The 20,191-nt window shown below is 42.3% G+C and overlaps 1 protein-coding gene across 2 annotated transcripts in view; it reads left to right on the top strand.

Moving 5' to 3' along the window:
- kif26ab (kinesin family member 26Ab) overlaps nucleotides 1–20,191 on the top strand; it is a 65,768-nt gene that overhangs the window by 479 nt on the left and 45,098 nt on the right. The window contains exon 2 of one of the 2 annotated variants that reach the window (XM_062439955.1): nucleotides 39–257. In XM_062439955.1, coding sequence (XP_062295939.1) covers nucleotides 39–257 — 219 coding nt within the window. Of the gene's footprint in view, nucleotides 1–38; nucleotides 258–5,652; nucleotides 5,675–20,191 lie in introns of those variants that run through there. The other variant, XM_062439956.1, reaches the window with a different exon arrangement.

Genomic DNA, 20,191 nt, shown 5'->3' with positions numbered 1-20,191 from the left:
ACAGTTAACCCAAAACGCTTTCTTTTTTTTTGTTGAAGGTGGAGGGATGTCCGATTGGAGAGTCTCCAGCAACCCCCAGGAAAATACTTCCCTCTGCGGAGGACGCGCGGTGCAGCAGCCGGCCTCCTCCTGAGGGCGCCGGGTCGGTTTCTGTCTCTGAGTCGGAGGAGAAGGGAGGCTTTTGCCTGCAATGTCAGAAGAAAGTCTCAGAGCTGAGGAAGCAAGCACTAGCCCTGGCTGACCAAAACTCACTGAAGGTTAGTCCAATCATTTTATTCAAAACTTTTTTTAGACCAACCTCTGTTTTATCGTCTGAATGTTTTGCAGTTATTTACACCTTTAATTTGAAATATTGTGATCACCTGAAATACATTCCTAAATTTCCCAACTTTTTTCCTTAAAAAGGATCAAGTTAGATTCAGAAAACCCTTGTGTGAGCTGTACAGTCACTGTTTCACACACAGGGTAGTGGGAGTGAACTGTTGTTTCAGCATTGGCAGCAGCTTCTCAGCTGTTGTTACTGTTCTGTACTTACTGTATGTCTTCTGGCTTTACATGCCCATCTGCACCTGCTCTTATCACTGTTGTATATGTGGACAATGAAATAAGATCCCCTTGATATATTATAATTGTACCAAGAAAGCTCTCACCATCTGCTTGTAAAGTTGTTTATTGCCATGCTTGACTTCAAATGTTGGCCTTGGATGTGAAAATGGAAGCTTTTGAGACTTTGAAAGTGGCCCATTGTTTAGCTAAACAATGCTTATCTCTTTATTTTGTTGTTGGATGTGGGGGGTCGAGGGGGTTGAAATAAGCGAGCCGCTCACGTTGGAGACTGAGGAGGAAGTTAAGTCCCAGTCGACCTTCGCTGTGCATTGAAAGTGTTCCTGTATAGCTGCTCACACAATTCCCACCGCTGTTAAATATAGGCCCTGAGACCGCTGTGTGTTGTGGCGGGCTGGGCTTGCCCTCAGGTCGGTCCTCCTTTGTTGCTCTGTTTAAGAGAGAGAGTCTCTCAAAGTCAGATTGAGTTACAGCTACTTCAAGGTTCACCCCAAATCCCATAGCACCTGATGTTCATAGGGGAGCAGGTATACAGGGGGACAAGGGGGCACTTTTGTAGCACCTGGACTCCCTATTTGAGACATCTGTATGTGTGGTCTAATCTTTGTAGGTGGGTCTTAGCATATCAGATCTATATTCAGGTATCATCAGGTAAATCCAGCCTGTAAACACATTAAACCTCCACCTAACTGCCATTATCTGCCATGGGAACTGACCTCCCCTTTTTAGTGTGGGACCCTCCAGCAGTGCTTTGTGGCCTTCACCAGGTGCTCAGCTGCCGCCCCCCATTTTGCACTTGTTGATGGCTAAATTGGGCCTTAATTCCGGGGTGGCAAACAGTGATGGCAGGGTGCAGTTTTTGTAGCAGGGTTATGGCATGGGCTTCTCCAGCTGAGGGATAATAAACCTATTGTCTTTGTGAGTTTGAGGTGCTCACCTGTTGGGCCTCATAGGAGGGACGTGGTTATGGATGATCGCTTCCAAATTGCTTCCTCCATGGAGCGGAATAAGGTCAACGGGGCGAGTCAGGTGGCCGTGTCTGGGATCGCACCACCTGCTGGAGTTGGTTCGGGCCAGTGTTGTGTCTGCAGTTATCATGGGAAAAACGAGAGCGGAGACTGTTTACCCGAGGTCGCACTTCCCCTCCCTCCCCATCCGCCTGCCGTGCCGTTTTTGTGAAGAGGAAGTCGGCTTGGTCCCCAGACATCCCTCTCCCCCTCCCCCTGCCTGTAAACTTATTGTTTGAATACAGTAGTAGGCCCAAGTAGATAAAAATTCAAGGAAGAGTGTTTGTGTAAAGTGAATGCACTTTTATAAATAAGCCTACTGTGGGGAAAGTTCACCATTCACACACACTAAAGCCTTCCAGACAGCTTTTGTGTTTTCCTGTTTGGGTCTAAAAGAACTTGCTTACAGTGTGTCCCTCAAGAAATGTAGGGAAGTAAAGACCTTTCCCCTCCATACTGTAGTTCAGCACAGCAACACACTGACAGTTTTGTACAGAAATCATTGGGTCAGCATTAGAAAACTCAAATTATTTTTTTGGTGTGCCAATGCTTCCACATCAACTGAAAACACTTATACATAATAACATTTTTTATGCCTTCTACCCTTTTGGCACCACTGTGTCTAGAGTTTCCATGTCTTTAGTTGCTGTTTGACAACTTACAAAAAAAACTACTTAGATTGCACATATTAAGTACTATATTGCCCTTTATACACGTAACTTGCAGTGCTTTTTCTAATTCTAAATATTTTATGACATTGTGTTGTGGGCCTCGACCCCAAATTAATTTTGCTGAAATGATGTCCTTGAGCTACCATCCTTACGTTTCAGGTGCCTTGGCACATTTGACATCATTCAGACAACAGATGATTAAAAAAACCCTGAAAAAAATGCACTTTGTTATCAGTAGAGACACTGACAACCTGCAAACTTGATCTAATCAGGGGAATTCACCTACTTAATTTGCATAATTAAAACCTACAGTAAAGAATGACTTCAATAGCAAATAGCAGACAGTCTGGATACAATAATTGTAGACTGTGCTTAATGTGGCTGGACGCAGTGGCTAGGTATGATATAAAGAAAGATGATTTCCTAATCCCCAACTTCAAAGTAACCAGTTAGCTTCTTACTGTAATCACAAACTCTGTCAACACAGACAGATTGGACTAGCATGCAGCTGGATTAGATCCAGCATTAGCTCATAAATGCTCATGCTCTTTTTGTATGTCTGTAAGGGATTCTTAATATTTTTGGTTGTGTATGCTGATGATATTAAATGAGAGGAAAGTGTTTTTTGCCTGTGCCATCAACCATCTCATGCAAAAGAGTAAACGAGGGTCAATTACAATAATAGGTGATTAAGGATTATATAAAGCCAGCAGCCTGGTGTTACTGTGACCTGTAAGGGCTATAATTCCTCGCCTGTGGCCAGGCTAGAGTAGCTCAAGCCCCTCAGTCACAGTTTAGACAGGAGCACTGTCACTTGATATCTTTTTTTGAATAGCCTACCCTTAATTGTATCCCCTGAACCATGAGAGAGATGACATTTAGGGAGAATGGGAGCCAAAAAGGCTGGATTAAGTTGATGAAATATGCAAGGAGGTGCATTGTAGCTCAGGTTCAAAGAAAAGTTGTGGGTGCAAAAGCTATTATTCAAATTCATACCACTCTCTATTTGCTGAATATAAGGCTACAAGCATCAACTGCTTAGCTTAGCTTAGTCGAAGACAAGAAACTGAAACAGCCAGCCTTCCTCTGTCTGATGCCTACCAGCATCTCTGAAGCTCACTACTTAACATGTTTTATCTTGTTTGTTTGAATTTAAAAAAAAAAAACTGCAAAAATGATAATTAACTGTTTTACAATGGGTCATATGCTGTACTATTTCAGCAGTGACTTCCTGGAGACAACAGGGCCCTTCTACCTGTTTCCAGTCATTGTGCAAAGCTAAGCTAACTAGCTGCTTGCAACATTAAATGGACATATAATCATTTTCTTTCCATCTTATCATCGTACTCTATGCCAGAAAGCAAATATGCTTATTTCTGAAAATGTCTGACTATTCCTTTAAGATTACAGCTGAGAATAATTGTTGTCTGCAATGGCTTTTGTAAATGAATTTACACTGTTAAAACTACAGCTTGGAGCGGAAACTGCAGAAAACTACATGGTTTGTAAAACCATCGGATGTTGTGATATCTTAATCAGTATAAACTGGATTTTTAGAGCACACACATCAGGGTTTGATATGTTGCTAAATGTAGTGTTGGACCTTGTGAGCTTCACTAGTACACTGACTGATTAACAGAGAATGTCCTGCAGGCCTTTGAGGGCTTGAAGGTTTGGATTAAGTTGAGGTGTTGGAGGTTGGTTTGGTTTTGGTTACAAGAAAATGAGTTTAGGACTACTAATAATCAAGCCACTGTCTAGATCAAGGTATAAATTACAGTTTTGTTATATAGAGTGAGCAAATTGCCAGCTAATCATGGACACCATTCAGTACTGATATATGCAAAATGTGTCCAAATCTATTATGGATGGTGTGTGTGAGTGTGACTATGAATATGGCTGCAGGAATTAATATGTACCATGGGGCCTTTTGCCAGTTTTTCATGTTGAATTCATAAATTATGTGAACAGTAATTCTCACAAATTACTCATTTGGATTCATGTTCGATTTGTTTCTGCTTTGTTCTACACTTGACCTTTGGTCCACTTAAAGTGCAGAATTGTTAGTGAATCCATCTGTGTGTTACAAATCAGTTTTGGTTTCTTGAAGTGCTGAACAAAGGAAATTAATCAATGCCCTATGTCATGCAACGAATGTTTCCAATAGCAGAAGATCTGTGAGTTTGTTTGTTTTGGTTTTTGTGTGAAATGATCATCCACACTGCCATGTTGTGTGCTTGTGTGGGAACATGAATTAGTTTTTACTTTCTTGAATCTCATGTTTTAACTGTATGTTGCCTGCACTCTGCACATTTCCGTAATGCATTCAGCCTCCCTGCTCACCTACCTAATTATATAACCATCACAGAAGAAGTGGGGCAGACTGATTGGTTGCCATGGCCAAGATGCCAGCAGAAACATTTCTTTGTGAATAATAGCACTGTGCATAGAAGACTTAAGGAAAGAAGGAGAGAAGATATGGATGTTGCTAAACTGTCTGCAGATTTACCTGCCTGGCTACTGTTTCCCAGGCGAGTCAGGGGGATGTATCATTTCTCCTTTGTTAACTGACCTCTCACCTTTCTGTCAGTTTGCTCAGTCTTTATGGTGGGTTAGGATTTCAGGGGTTGACCTGAGCTGGAACAGGTGTACGCTGCTAGGTTCGCTGCAGGAGGGCAGATGATAGGACAGAGTGGCTGGCAGACTGATGGAGGGATGGATAGTAAAAGACTGTGTGAAAAACTCCTCAGTTGTGAAACTTGAGCCAACGTAGATTTAAAACAGATGACCACATTATTCTATTCACCTCTAGGCACCTGAGCCCCTGAGGCTCTGTGTGATGTGTGTGCCTACGTCCCTGCTCAGCAGTGCATGCACTCCAGAGAGAGGGAGCTGTCCCCTCGCTTCATCCCTGTATGCAGTGCGACTTCTGTTTTATGGCATGTGGCTATATTAAACCGCAGAGCAATAATCTGGTGTCAAGTGGTGCAGAGACCACAGACATCAGTCATGGCTCTCTGCTGCTGTGCTCCACTGTATTTGTGAACCTCAGCAGCTGTTCATTGCCACTTTACCTCAAGACTCCACAGCTTCATTCATTTATTCCTTCTGCAGCTGTCAGCCAATTCTCCATGTGACACATTTCTTTTGTGTTTGAATGCTTCATGTTCACTTATTTGGTACTTCCTGTTAGGTCAGGGTATTGAACCTCAGTTGTTTTTTTGGTACCTACCAAAGTGTTTCCATGGCACCAAGCCATTCAAGCACTGAAACCGGCCATCAAATGCCTGGTTAGATTTTGTTAGCTTGTTTACTTATTATTTGACCTTTGATATTAACTGATCGGGCTGTATTCAGGTAAAGTTCTTGTATGTCTGGCTTAGCAGCTGTGGCTCAGGAGGTAGAGCTGGTCGTCCACTAATTGGAAGATTGGTGAGTCCTGGCTCCTCCAGTTGAAGTGTCCTTGGGCAAGATACTGAACCCTAAATTGCTGTCGCTGCACCACTGGTGTGTGAGTGTAAATGATTAGAACTCCTTCTGATGAGCACCTTACATTGCAGCCCCTTGCATTAGCATATGAATGTGTGTGTGTGTGTGTGTGAATGGGTGAATGTAGCTTATTGTTTAAAAGCACTTTAAGTGGTCGGAATACTAGAAGGTACTGTATAAATGCAGTAGGGGGGTCCTTCATTTTCTTTATTTCTCAGCCTTTTTCTCCACCTGGGAGCTGTACAGTGCAACCACGGTCTTTCATATGTGGACAGTGGAACAGCCCTGACAGCAGCTATGGGAGAGTGGAGCATTTCTTATTCACGTTCTTGCTTCCAGATTTTCACAGCTGGTTCTGCTTTTCAAAGGAGCCGACTTTCACTGCCTACAAACCTTTTTTCTAACCTCCAGGCAACTCTGGAATGAAGCCCACATCTTCACTATGCCTACTCTAGTTTCATTTTACATCTTTAATTTAGTGAGCTGAAAGTGAATTGACCCCACTTGTTGCTGCTCAGTCTGCTACTTATCGCAATTGCAAGGGTAAATTGCTACGAGGCAGGCCTCAGGAAATGGGTTCAGGGTGCACAGATGCAAGGGCTGATGAGTCTGCATGGCGCCAAACAGCAGTGAGGCTGATTTTCATCACCTTTCATCAGGAGAAAAGTGAAAGAATCTGTCGAAGGAGGTTGAGGAATTCTCCGGCAGGAATAACTGCCATTTCTTACATCTGCACTGTGCTCCTGACTGCTCAGATGAGCAGATCCACAGTGGGCAAGATGAAACAGGAGCTGACTGAGGCTTTCCAGCAAATGCACACACACACACACACACACACACACACACACACACACACACACACACACACACACACACACACACACACACACACACACACACACACACACACACACACACACACACACACACAAAGGCACGTGCACACAGGTGAACTCATGCGTAAACATATACACACATGCATATGCACAGAGTTTACCTGAATGTGTCCTCTTCTGGCCATCTGGCCCTTTCTGGTACAGCTGTAATGTCTACAGAGAGCAGTCCAGATGTTCCTTCAGTTACCTGTCAAGGTGAGCAGAGCTTTTTAGAGCTGCTGAGACCCGTGAATTAATTAATTAATTCTGCTGCCTTCAGTTATTGTAAAGGTTAAATTACCTCTCTCTTTCAAAGAAGTAAAATAAAGTCACCCTGTTATCCTTAATAACAGCTATTCAATATAGATTTTCAATTAAAGTGTGTGACTTAGGAGACCAGCTGCACTATTATCTTATAATGAGCTGATGTGAAAGCAATAAGCTACAAGAGGTTATGAAGCTTCGGAGAGTGTCTTAGCTTCTCTGTAAATCTTGGCCTGAAAAGGCCTGTTGAGATTTATTCTTAATGAAGAAGTGGAATAACAATATTAATCTGAAAAAAGGTAAATGTTGCAATGTAATGTAATAGGCTAAAATCATACATTTCTCTTAAAGGAATAGCTTGACATTTTAGGATTCATTTCCTTGCAGAGAGTTATATGAGAATACAGCTGATAGAAAGAATATGATTTGTATTTTTCCAAGCAAAATGTCGAACATTGAATAGTTTCAGGTTTTACATTTGAGAATTTACTGCTTTTTCTGGTTTCACATTGCAGTGAATTGAATATTTTGAGGTTTAGGATAAGGTTTAGGGTTAGGTTATCTTTATCAGCATAAATACTGTAAACAGTGGGAAACAGATAAAGGGTACAATAATCACCATACCCAAACCTATAATGCTCAATTATTAGCAAATTGTATCTCATTTGTTTAATTTGTGCAAAAACGGAGGTAAAAATTCAACAAGGCTTTAAAGAGTGAGGTTTAGAGGTCAAAGCAGGCATGTTTTATTACTTGAGGACAAAGCCAGGCTAGCTATTTACAGTCTTCATACTAGACTAAGCTGACCATCTCCTGAATGACGGTTCATAATTAACGGACAAATATGAGACTGGTATTAGTCTTCTCATGTACACTGACTCTTGGCAAGAAAGTGAATAAGCATATTTCCCTAAGTGTTTGACTCTTCTGTCAAACAATATAGTTTGTCAGCAATATGGAAACTAGCATTACATACATTTAGTATTAGTGGTCATTTCCAGTGACTGCAATAACATGTAAAATCCTGTTGATAGCCAGTCACAGGTTTATATTTACTGACTGTTTTATGTGACTTAGTCAGGCAATCGCAACCGAGGCCCGGATCTGGTTTTGTTGTATAAACAATCATTTTGACAGAATTCTTTGAATCGAAGCACCAGGTAATGCTGACATTCTGAAAGCACCTATATTCTTTAGCTGTTTCTCATTGTTAGAGTGTTTGAGGAATGATTTCCATGCATAATAGCACTTGTCTGAATGAGTTTGCTGCTGTTTGGTGAAGGATCATGTGTAACAATGAGCCAGACTGAAATGAAACAATGGTTCTGCAGTCTAGGCTGACAGGGTGATGTGTTACAGCAGAGCATAGGTCTGCAGAGCATGAGAACAGAGCCAGGAAGGCAGAAATGTCAATGAGCAACGAATACAAATGCAACAAGAAGTGTAAATAGTGAGAATTAATCAGTTTGACTTGTTCATTTAGGGTGAGCTGCCTGCGAATGAGTGTGTGTGAGTATGTGTGTATGTATGTTTGCTTTATGCTGTCACATAGCTCCTGCTGCTCGGCTCCATATATCATGGTGAAGTGAGACATGTACGATCCAGGCAGGCTGCAGTCCATTATTGAGTCTGATTCAGGGCATTGGAAAAACATAGTTGTTGAGATAAATTTTCAAGACGGTACACAGACACTGAGGAGCACTGAGTTGGAGGTAATCTCCTGCTGGCTCCATAAAACGCACTCAATTGACAGCGGGCCTTGTGGTAGCAGACAAATCGCCTGGCTTATAGCAATGTGCTGAAAGAGAATGCCAGCGCTGTGTATCCTTGCCAAGATGGATATGCAGACAGAAAACTCTGGTTGTCTAGGCGTGGCTCCCTCACTCACGGCAAACAGTAGATCACGGAGTATGGTGCTAAAGTTGGACTTTATTCCCTTGTTTGTTTTCCTCTTTGGCAGATGTAAATGGAGCTTGTACCTCTCACCTGCTGGTTCAGAAGGCTGCCTCTCTTTGGCAATGTTTACCCTCAGAGAGTGCACAAAACTATCAAATATGTGTTCAATGCAATGAACTGTGTTTAATGTTGAAGCATTAGAAAAAACATTTTAAAAAGTTTTAAATATGTATGAATTGATCTTTTTGGGGCATTTGGGAACAGCCTAACAATCTGTAAACACAAGTTGATACAATATATCACCTCATAAAGTTGAACAGCAGATTATTTACACTGAGCAGACGTAGAGTAAAGTTAGCATTTATTTGGAAAGGTGTTTGCGTCTGCCCATTGTTCACTCTATTGTTGGCTCTGTTTATGCTCTCCTTACCAGCAAACTGTTCCACTAGCTTCAGCAGGTAGTTGCTAACTTTGCCTGTGTGCAGATTGATACTGGTCAAGTTGCATATAGTGGGCTTTATCAGAGCTTGGTGTCTGGTGAGGGTGAAACATTCTGGTGAAGATGTGGTACATAAAATCAAAACAATGAGCTGGAAGATGCTAAAAAAGCTCTGAGGAGTTGAGGGGGAATTTATCCAACTCTACAATTGAGGGGGATACATCTTAACCACTCATTTTGTTAGTTTTTAAGTACAATTATCATGTAACCCAAATGAATCCAACATTTTTTGCAATTACTTGAAAAACTACTTTCTGCAAATGAATATTTCTCAAAACCTTGACCGTCAAGTAGCCAACACTAGCAGACTGTGGTTGTGGTTTGTGGCTGCTGTGTGAGCTCACTGGTGTGCTGTGATGTAATATATCTGTATATGTGTCTGGGTGACAGTGTGCACACATCTTTGTATGATTCTATTTGTGTTTGTGTAATAGTAGATGGATTGTGATGTGATAGGTAGATGGTTTGCGTTAGCTGGTCTTACTAGGCTTCCCAGCTGTGCGTTGGGCTATTCTTTATTGTCAGAAGCTCATTCAGATACGTATATAGTGCTCCATAAATCCTGGCGCAGTGTGAAAATGCCAGTCAAAGTTCATGCTGCTCATGTTCATTTCATGCTTGAGTGTCCAGCCCTGTGAGTGAGGATGAGTGTGTGTATTGATGATGTGTGAATGTGCGTGTAAGTACCAGAGGAAAAAGAAAGCGATGAAGCACATTCAGACTCTCTCCATTCATTTCCACTTTGGCGCAGAAGTCATCCATCTTTCTGAACTTAAGCGCTATCCGATTTATGATGGCATTATTACAGTCAGTGTTTTATCCTCATTCCAACACACAGGCGTGGTGGTGGTCTGGTTAATGGAGAAGGTGATGGAGAAGGTGACTGGCCAGTGCCATTACTCTGGTATTCAGTGGGCTTAGCTTTAGGGTGAAAATGGTGAGGATATGAGCTCCCTTTGGCTGTGCTTTTAGTCCTTCTGTGCCCTCCTTTTAGTGGCTGCTGGTTACTAACACCAGAGTCTATTAAATGCCACTGCTCATATTATCAGTTTATACCACACTCAGTTTTTAGCTTAATTTTATTTCATTATATCATTAAATATCCAAAAACCTCAGATATCCCTTCTGTTGACAGGAGGAGTAGAAGGAAAGAAGGGGAAAGTGTGGGCTTTTTTGTTTCACTATTGAATGACTTGACATAGCAATTTGCCTGCTGACATTTTAAAGGAAACAGCATAGCACATGCATTTTACAAAATGGCAGCAAAGTTGCTTTTATTCCCGTGGAAAGTGGTGTCGTTTAATTTCTCAATAGGTGGAACACTGAAAAGGTTAACCTCCGCTGTATGGATTTTTTATAATGGATTTTCACCAGAAAAATTCAATCAAGATACAGTGCCTGTGTTGTTTGTCTTGGATTGGCAGGTGAGGTCTTTTTTTCTGGGACTTTTTCTGAAAAATGTTTTATTAACTTCCACAATAGCACAGGAAATGGAGTGGATTTTTTGTTGTTTTCATACTGTAACATAAAAAAATATTTTCATCCTTTGTTTGTATCAGACAAGCATCTAATCTCTTTTTGTGTCTCATCCATTGACATATTGAGATGTGTACACCAGAGTGATAAAAAATGAGAGATACAGAGCATCCACTTAGATTGTGCCTTGAACTTTGACAAACAAGTAATGAAAAGCCATTTCTTCATTATTTACAAGCTACAGGTTACTGATCACTGTTCAGTTGGATACAAATAGTTTGATTCATATTTAGATTTTCAGAGATACTCTCTTGAAAAATGATGCCATCTTGAGGTTACCACTTGCTCCCAGCGGATGCTTTTGGAGTAAAACTTCCCTTGCCTCTTTCCCATGAACTGACTCCCATTAATAGATCCATCCTTTATGCTTCCTCTCTTGTTACTGCCGCTCTATTTTATGATGTCACTCTCTCTGCTGAAGAGCTCTGGGCTGTTTTATCTCCTTCATGTGTGTTGGGCACTTAAACTTAAACCTCTCTGTTTATGAGTCCCAGACTGCCTCTCCATCCTCTGCATTTGCTGCTCAGTATCAGTTCAGCGTTGCCTATAAAAGCCAGAGCATCCTTGTTGTTCTGGGAATTCACTGTCGGGCCCTACAGTGCAGACCCCCAGCAAAGTGCTACCCATGCTGAGTATGAGAACAACCCTGCGAGAGAGTGTTTGAACAAGTTTGTGTGTACTATATTATGTGCATATGTGCAGGTTTATGTGCCTTCCAGCATTCTCAGTCAAACCTTTTTAGTTTTCTGTGATGTTGACAGCAGTCTATCACCCTGATTGCAGCTTTCTGGCTTGCTTGCCTTGCCATTTGACTTTTATTTGGAGTTTTGTTCTTACATGCTGGTGTTTTATTTTTTCTTTTCTAAAACTGTCATTATTAATGTGGTGTGTTTTGGGTACTTGACTGCCACGGGCTATTTGGCACCGGTTCACCCCCAGCTTGTCTCTAAGAAACATTTAAATCAGCTCGGTAGATACTGTAGCTGTTATTTACTGCGCTTAAATTTATGCATCAAACAAAAACATTGCTGGAATGCCTTTGAACGTGTCTGTGCAACACGGAAATGCTTAGTTTCCTCAGATGCCCAGTGAAGAGGAGGAAAGCTCATGGGGAGCACACCTGTGCATGTGGCCTTGGTGAATTCCTGCATAGCTTTACTGTTTTGGATGAAGTGGATGCTACTGTTGTGTCCTGTTGTGTCCCCCCCCCCCCGCCCTCCAAGAGCAGACAGCCGACTGGCCATAAAACTATTATGTAGTCAAACCTGACTGTGTGGTTTTATTTACACACAGCATTTTATAGGTTGTGCCAGCTTTAGTTTGACTTTCAAACAATGTGTAGGTTTCCAGGGGAGGTCATATGAAGCTGTGCTAACATTTTTTTCCTGGGTTATAAATATGTTAACCAGGATTTTCTCCTCTTTTTTTCTTTTTCACGTTACTCCTGCATCCAACCTCAAACACAGGTAAAGGCATTCAATCTTTCTAAAATGACCTTCCCACTTTGTAGGCATTCCCTCACTAACATGCATTCACTGATTTCACCCGGTCATTACCACATCCATCTAGCAAGACGTTTCCCCCTTCTCCCCATTCTGTCCATCCACTGACCCTTCGGCCTCCCCTTGTCCCACACTGGGCATTTATCTTTTCATCTCTTTGTGAGTGAGAGGCTGTTTGGGCCGCAGAGTCCAGTGGAGGGGTGAAACCAGGGCACACTTGAACTCCTACAGAAGCGGTCACTGGAGACCGTGTTTGAACTGGATTTGACCTGCCAAACTGTACTTCGTCTGTGTGTTTTCTTCTCTTTTATGCATTTCGCTCTGCCTCTTACACATACACTCATGAGCAGACATGCGCACAACATACACTTCTGTAGTCAGTTTTTGTCAGAGCTTGGTTCCCATACTAAAAAGCAGTTTAGAAAGTGATTCCTGCTAGTTGTTAAGTTATAGAGGGTGCTGTAAAAGTCCTACAGTAGCCATTGAAAGTCATGGTGGTGCTGTGGGGATGGAGGGCTCGAGACTCCTGCGGTAGCTGAACAATGCTTAATTAGCTCATAAACAAAGGGTAGTGGGGGATCAGAGAGGGCAATCAAAGTGTCCCGTTCCTTTGAGCTTCTCTCACCAGCAACAAAGCCTCTCTAATGGCCCTGTCACTCCACTTGTTGTGTCTCACTGCAGTGTGCTTCCTGACAACATAAAGGACCCACATTCCAAAAAAAGCCTCGGACAAGAGACGGTACCCATCCACACCTCCCTTGGCCTTCAAAGCAATCCCCATGATGCCAGTGGTACTCTCCACCCCACCCTTCCTCTCTCTGTTAGATATTGACATTGCTCCTCCGCTCACCTCCGCAGTGTATGTTTGGTTCCCCGTGGCGACCACCGCAGCTTTCATCTACGCTCTTTCAGTCTTGTGTCCATGACTTTGGTGGTCTGTTTTATTGGGTTTCTTTGTGTGACACAGTGCTGGCACGCTGCTGGGAGCCTGTGAGGAAGTGCTCGACACACAGACGACTGTGCCAGGTTCTGGAAAGGTTATTGAAGCTTGGCACGAAGACAGGTGTGATGCGTGTGCCAGGTGTGTCTATGTGCATGCCTGTGCGTCACAGTGGCATGGTGTCCATGTTTTTATTTCACAGCGAGTTTGCTTTGCGCACTTCTGTCTGTTATTTTTTCTGTGTTTGGACACGAGGCCCTCTAAAGAAAACAGACGTCCACTGCCACACGAGGACAGCTCGGCAGCAGGTCGGAGGCAATCTGCGCTTGTTTGTGCGACTATGTTATCGTCTCCTGTTTCCTGTCAAAACAGGAAAAGACAGGGGCGAAAATGGAGGCTAGGAAAGTGCTGCCTTGATGTGTGTTGGCTTGAGGTCCAACTCTGCCTAACAGTGACCTTTCTGGCCAGGAAAAACAGACCCGTTCAGGGCGTAACCCACAGCGTGATACTTCATGGTGTTATTTTTATCACTTTCACAAAGCATAGCGAGGGATGCTTTTCCCAGCTGTTGACACAGGTTTGGGTCATTTTTGTCTCCAAAACAGTGCAGCAGTCGTAGGCAGAGGAGTGAGGGAGATGTCCCATCTGGCCGTGTCCCTCTGGCTGGCAGCCTCGCTTAATTGTGGTCTCTGTTTAAGAAAGGATATCCTTTTTGACATTTTGTTAATCTTGAAAGTGAGACACTCCTTTTCTTTGGAGGATCCCTAGACCCCCAATCACAATACCTTTTCCGTGAGTGCAGCTGTCATGTGATTTTATCCATCCATCATATGTATTTGTTAGTGCTCTATAACAGGATGGCACACACACACACACACACACACACACACACACACACACACACACACACACACACACACACACACACACACACACACACACACACACACACACACACACACACACACACAGCACAGTAGACTTGATGAAGGGTCTTTTACGAGGCTCAACTGCGAGTACATTCCAGACAGTAGAGTCAGCTATCAGTGTGGTTCAGGCAGTGGCTTACTGCTGATGGCATGGCAGGTAAAAGTCTGTTGTGATATGGCTAAATGAAAAGGCACGGACAGGCACGCTGCAGCAAACAGCTGATTAGGGAGTAAGCTAATTATTGACTGGTGAAAAATGATAACCTTCTCCTGTTCTACTCTGCTTAGGGAGTGACTCTGTAAAACTGAGAGTTGCTCTTGTGGAATTCCGAGAGTTTGAATGCAGAGCTAAGTTTAGCTCTTTATGGGATCTCTAAAAAAGAAAGCGCTGCTTGCACAAGAATGCTATTGTTAGATTGACCAGGTTGCACTAAGCAGACATCTCTGTTTTTCTTTTCCCAGCATTTTGTATGCAAATTAAAGCCTGAGTGACCACAGCTTTTATGTATGGTACACGAGAAGCAAGAGACCAGTATGACCCCATTAATAATGAGATTTTTTTTCTTATTTGTGATTTTTATGACTAAATGAATATGAGATTGGACAGGTAAACATCAGCCATAGCTATTTCGGCACGTAGTGTCTGGAGTGGGCAGCAGCGGTCTGCTTCTTTCTCCATGACCCAGATTAAGATATGGCGTGTGCTTGCTGACTGGGATCTCTGTCATCAGCAGGAAGGTCAGAGTTCATTTGTCTTTCTTGACAGACCTTCAGGTGGTGGTCCATTGCTCTGGCAGAAGGCCGCACCGATGCTGACCTCCACGAGTCGCACAATTAGTTACCCTTTGACCCTTTAGTCCCACAATCAAACCCTGAGCACGGATAAGGCATGCTTCTGCATCCCCAGACCCACTTTACATAGAACTGTGTGTGTAATAGCTCTGAAGCCATTTATCTTGTCACAGTGACATGAAATTAACAAAACATTAGATTGGAGTTGCATAAGAATTTATACCCCCCAACATAATGATATATACTTTCGATTCTTCTCCACTCATAAATATATAAAATATATGCATCTCTCTGAGAATAAGCTGCTACAGACTGGAGAACTCTTTGCTCCTTGAGTGACTATTGCTGTTTAACTTCTCTTAACTGTGTTTTTCATGCAGTTAAAGCACATAACTCACGGGTTATTCAGACAGACAGACTCAGATGAATACCATAATACCCATGAGCCAAAAGTATAAATCTCATTGTAGACTCAAGCTTTCTGTGTTCACTTTGTTTGACATATTCCGTCCTTAGTAGGGGCTCTGCACACACAATTCAGCACAGCTTTCTTTCTATTTCTCCCAGGATTTTGTGTTTCTCCGTCAAGCTGAATTTCTCAGCTCTTGCTGAGCTCTGCTGTGTTGTGACATTTTATATGAGCAAGCAGAAAACCTCCCGAAGAATGTGAAGAGCACAGTTCAAGACCAAAAACTCAGCACTTGACAAAGCCGCCAACAACTACAAGGTTATCTGTTCATTTCACAATGTGAAGTGACAGCAGAAATGTCCTTGTCCGCCCATGCTGGTGCCCCTGACATGAGAATTGAGACAGTTTTGTAACTTGCGTCCTGTTTTATGATTGGCTGTGCAGAGGAAAAGGTTTTTTCAGACAGGTGGATAACTTACAAAGCCACAAGTTTGTCAGCTTTCTCCTGTGTAAGTTGGACTGTGTTTGAGTATTACTTCTATAATCAGTTTGCACAGAGTTATAACAGGGATGTGTTTCATTTATTTTCATTGCAACTGAAAACATTATGAAATAAAACAGAGTATAATGTTTTATAGCTATATATAGTCTATAAATCTGTGTTTATTTGCATTATATGATGAACTATTGAGGTGAAAAGTGATTATTATTTCCTGCATAACTATATATGTGGCATTTTGCCCAATCAATCTTCACCACCTCATTTGAATATTAAGTGAAATGGTTGCAGTAGCTTCGTGTTGCGGGCCACGAGGCCATTTGCAGGATTCTATTGTTCCTACAAGACAAAGTGCCAAAATGTGCGTATGAACATTTTTTGATAAGCCATGCATTTTCTAGGATGCTGAATGAAAATCCTTCAAACTCAGTAAGTGGATTAGTGTGTGCTATTCTCCACCGAGATAGTTCAGCTTACTTCCTTATCTCACTGAGATTCAATTGAATGTGTCTAGACATCTCAATTAGCAAGAAAAAAAAACTAGATACTGGTTAGCGCTTATCTCAGTGTGTTTTTTTTTCTATCAGTACTCTCACCAGCCATCAGTGTCTAGTTCTCATAAACAGACAACAGTTTTCCATTAATACAACCCTTCCTGGCTGAAAGCTCTTGGCTGATGTTTAAATTTCTATTATTAGTGATAATTGTATTCTGTGAGAAGTCATTGGCATGGTAATGACATCTTTCATGATAAATTAGTATTCCCCCTCTCTCTGCCGTACCTACAGTAGGCTGTTGCACCAGGCTTATTCTACCGCTCACAACTCTGTTGTTCCATTGTTCTGCCGACACGCAGTGGCTTTGTGAGACACAAAGCGTGTCACTCTCTAAGATAATGCACTGCAGACTGAGAGTGGATGGGACCGGGACGCTCAGTACAGCTCACCTTGGATGAGGATGATTTGTGCTCTTCTGTATGAACAGAAGTTAAGGTGCCAAAATGTGGGATTAACCTTTAGCTTGTTCTATAGTCAGTACAGCTTTGTGATGCTAATCGGTTAGCCTGTTGCTCACATACCGACACTGACACAGAGGCAGATAAAGTGAAAATTGAGATATCTGCCAAATAAAAAAGGGCTGTGCTCAAACAATAACCACTTACTGAGCCTCATTATGTGCCTTCTCCTCACAGACTGAATCTATAGAGTTACTCCATGTGGAGAGAGAGAGAGTGGGAAGGAAACTGAAACTCCAGCAGCCGCAGAAAACTTATGAATATTTATTCATATGGCAGCTTTCCAGCGTAATTACTGCACTGTCCATTCTGAGGGGAAAGTGAAGAGAATACTTATTGTCGCATACTCAACATTTCACTTTGTCATCACTTTCATACAGATGCATTTTCACACAAGGTGTCTGGGATGAAAAATGGCAATAACCATATAAAATGAGGCACATTTGGACATATAGATCCATGTGTTTAATTTATATGCACTGGAGCTGTGCTGTGTGGCACAAAGAAATATTTATATGTTGATCTAAAAATGATTCATTCTAATCTTGTTGTTGATGTGTAGACTCAGATTTTTTCCATTATGGGATGTGGAGGATGTTGATGAGCATACAGCGTGCAATTACTTCTTGTTGAGCATGAGTAACTCCCTTTGCTTTTTTCTTTGATAATTAACCACTCACATGCACAGTCAGCATCTCTGGATGTTCACCTCTTGTCACACTTTACTCTCCTCGTGGCTGAGGGTGTCGTGTGATTGAGATTAGTTGCCATAAGCTTTAACAGCAGTTTGTTTTCTCTCTAAATAAACTGGTGGGGAATGGGGGGGGGGGGGGGGGGGTGCTCTGTCTCCCAGTCAAAACCAAAAATCCTGTAGAACAAAACGCAGTGCACTCAGCTCTCCGTGTGGCAGTTCAGATAGAGGAGAAGCAGGTGGCTGTCATCACTGCCTGAACACTGAATGGGGGTTTGAAATTCAAGTGAAGTACTGGTTCAGGCTGTTGGAAGAGACTGTTGTATCAGGATCCTATGCTTTTCGGTGAGTGTTTTTAGAGTGGGCTCTTGGACAAAAATAGATCTCTCAACAAGCTCCAGTGGATGGTTAGGAATACTGAATACTGCTTCAATTTCACACTGCACATTAATGAGGACTTTGCAAATGTATGGAAGAGTAGCTTTCAAATGCCAGTGGTCATATTATCTAAAAAGTGAATCTCATATTTTTGCTATTGTGCAGACTTTTGCAAAGGCAGCTTCCATAAAGGAGACGACAAAACATATGTGCATTTTTTTAACCCTTTTCCCCTCTCTTCAGCCTCACTCCCCTCTCCCCGCCTCCCTTTCCTCCCTTCTGTCCTTGCTTTCACCTGCAGTTTACAGCAACACCTGGCTCATGCCTCTCCAGCTTGGCTGTTGAATTTTTCATTATTTTCTCATTTTGGTTCTTTTCCCTAGCTGACGTGTGGTTGGGAAAAAGAGAAACTACCTTGAGAGTGTCTTGGAGCCAAAGAAATCAGCCATTCTAATTAGAAGTGAACAATCGCTGGAGAAAGTATACATAAACACAATCCAGCAGTGTGTCCCTAGTGAGGACAGCATAGCAAGCGGCCCTTCTGTTCCGTAGCGGCTACAGGCAGGGAAGTGGAAAATATTTGAAGAGGAGAAAAAGTAGTTTCCTTCGTATGGTTTATCTAGTGATGCAGCCAAGCGTTACTTTTATTCACTAATGAGAAATTTTTGGAGAGGTTCATGTTATTCTCCCTGTGCAAGCGAGAGTATTGTTTCATCTCCGAAATCAGTTTCTAATTGAGTAACAATCATCCACCTGCAGATCTGTAATGAAGATGTTGTTGAAGTCACTGGTTCTCCCAGTGGTGAGTCCAGCCTCGACCTCCAAGCACTCTTATCCCGGCCAAAGCCGATGAGCGCTTGACGGATCTGAGACAGGCTGCTTTGGGTCCACAGAGGAGACAGAGAGAGATGTTGGAAAAGGGGAGTAAGGAGGGTGGGGGGTCGGGAGAGGAATGAAGTCTGTCCAAACAGTCTGAAAGGGGCTTGTTTTCTTGTGCGTGAGTGAACAGGAAAAGGTAATTAACTGACCAAGTGGCGAAAGGCTGGAGTGATGGATGGGTGTGGTGGAAAGAGACAGCCACACAAGGGGCAACATACACACACGTTCATGCGCGTGTTTCACCCATTTCTCCCTCTTATGTATAGCCACATTTAGTGAATCTTAATGTTGTAATTACACTTTATAAAAAAAACGTGAGTCAGTAAGGGGAGCTACAAGCACTTGCACCCTGATAAATGGGTCGACCATATGGAGTGGTGACACATCATTATACAAGGTCATTAATGGTTGCAGGGTGGCTTGCCAAAGACTCATGAGTGATTACATCTGACTCTATCTATGTTTAACCTGAGGGTCAGCAGGATCTATGGCCTTTTTATTTTTGATGGACAGTGACATCTGTTTTTATGGATGATAGGAGAAGCTGTAGGTTGCAGTCTGAAATAAGCTGAATCACTGTGCAAGTAAGCCAAAAAACAACAAGCTATTTACATCACATTGGATCTTATGCAGATCTCTGAAACAAGGTAACAACTGTATTTTGCAGTAAATCTTAGTTCCGTTGTAACCCTGTAATCATTCACCAGAGGATGTGTCAGTGTGATACTCAGGACAGGTGGTGGTATCATGTGTTGAAAGTGTCACTAAGGGGTAAAGCCTATTTGCATTTTCTGTCAGCAGTTCACTGACAGTTAAATGGAGGAAAGGGCTAAATCACACAGGGCAGACATCTGACATCTGTCTCTGTAAGCCCGTCGTGAACAGATGCTTGATGCTCAGAGACTTGGCTGTTCATTTAAGGGAATACTGATGCAAAACTCTCATGCACTTCTCCAAAAAAGGCAATCATTTGTTTGATCTAAATACATGGAAGTTTAGTCTCACATTGTAAGTAAGTAGTTTTGTCTTCAGGATATTGCAGAATTATGCAACACTGGCTTATCTCTTTTAGAAGAAAGTAATGTCTGACTCCATTTTACCAGTTGTCAGAGTTGAAATGATCACGTTTTTGTACATAAGTAACACTGAATGTTCAGAATATCTTATAGTGGTTTTGTGCTTGTTTTGCCCATCTTTACCCTGAGCTTTCTTGTGTTTTACCCTCAAGCAATTACAAGAGAATCTGAAATAGGAAGAGTAAGGCAGGAGTTTATGAAAAGCAAGCACTGAATCAATTTTGCAACCATATCTCTCACAAAAGCTTAACTTCAGATAATAGGATAAGAGTCTACTGAA

This window comes from Scomber scombrus, chromosome 19, assembly GCF_963691925.1.
Source record: "Scomber scombrus chromosome 19, fScoSco1.1, whole genome shotgun sequence".
In the NCBI taxonomy this organism is placed as follows: Eukaryota; Metazoa; Chordata; class Actinopteri; order Scombriformes; family Scombridae; genus Scomber; species Scomber scombrus.
Note: the sequence above shows the minus strand (reverse complement) of the source record. Positions and strands in the feature narration are given on the sequence as shown.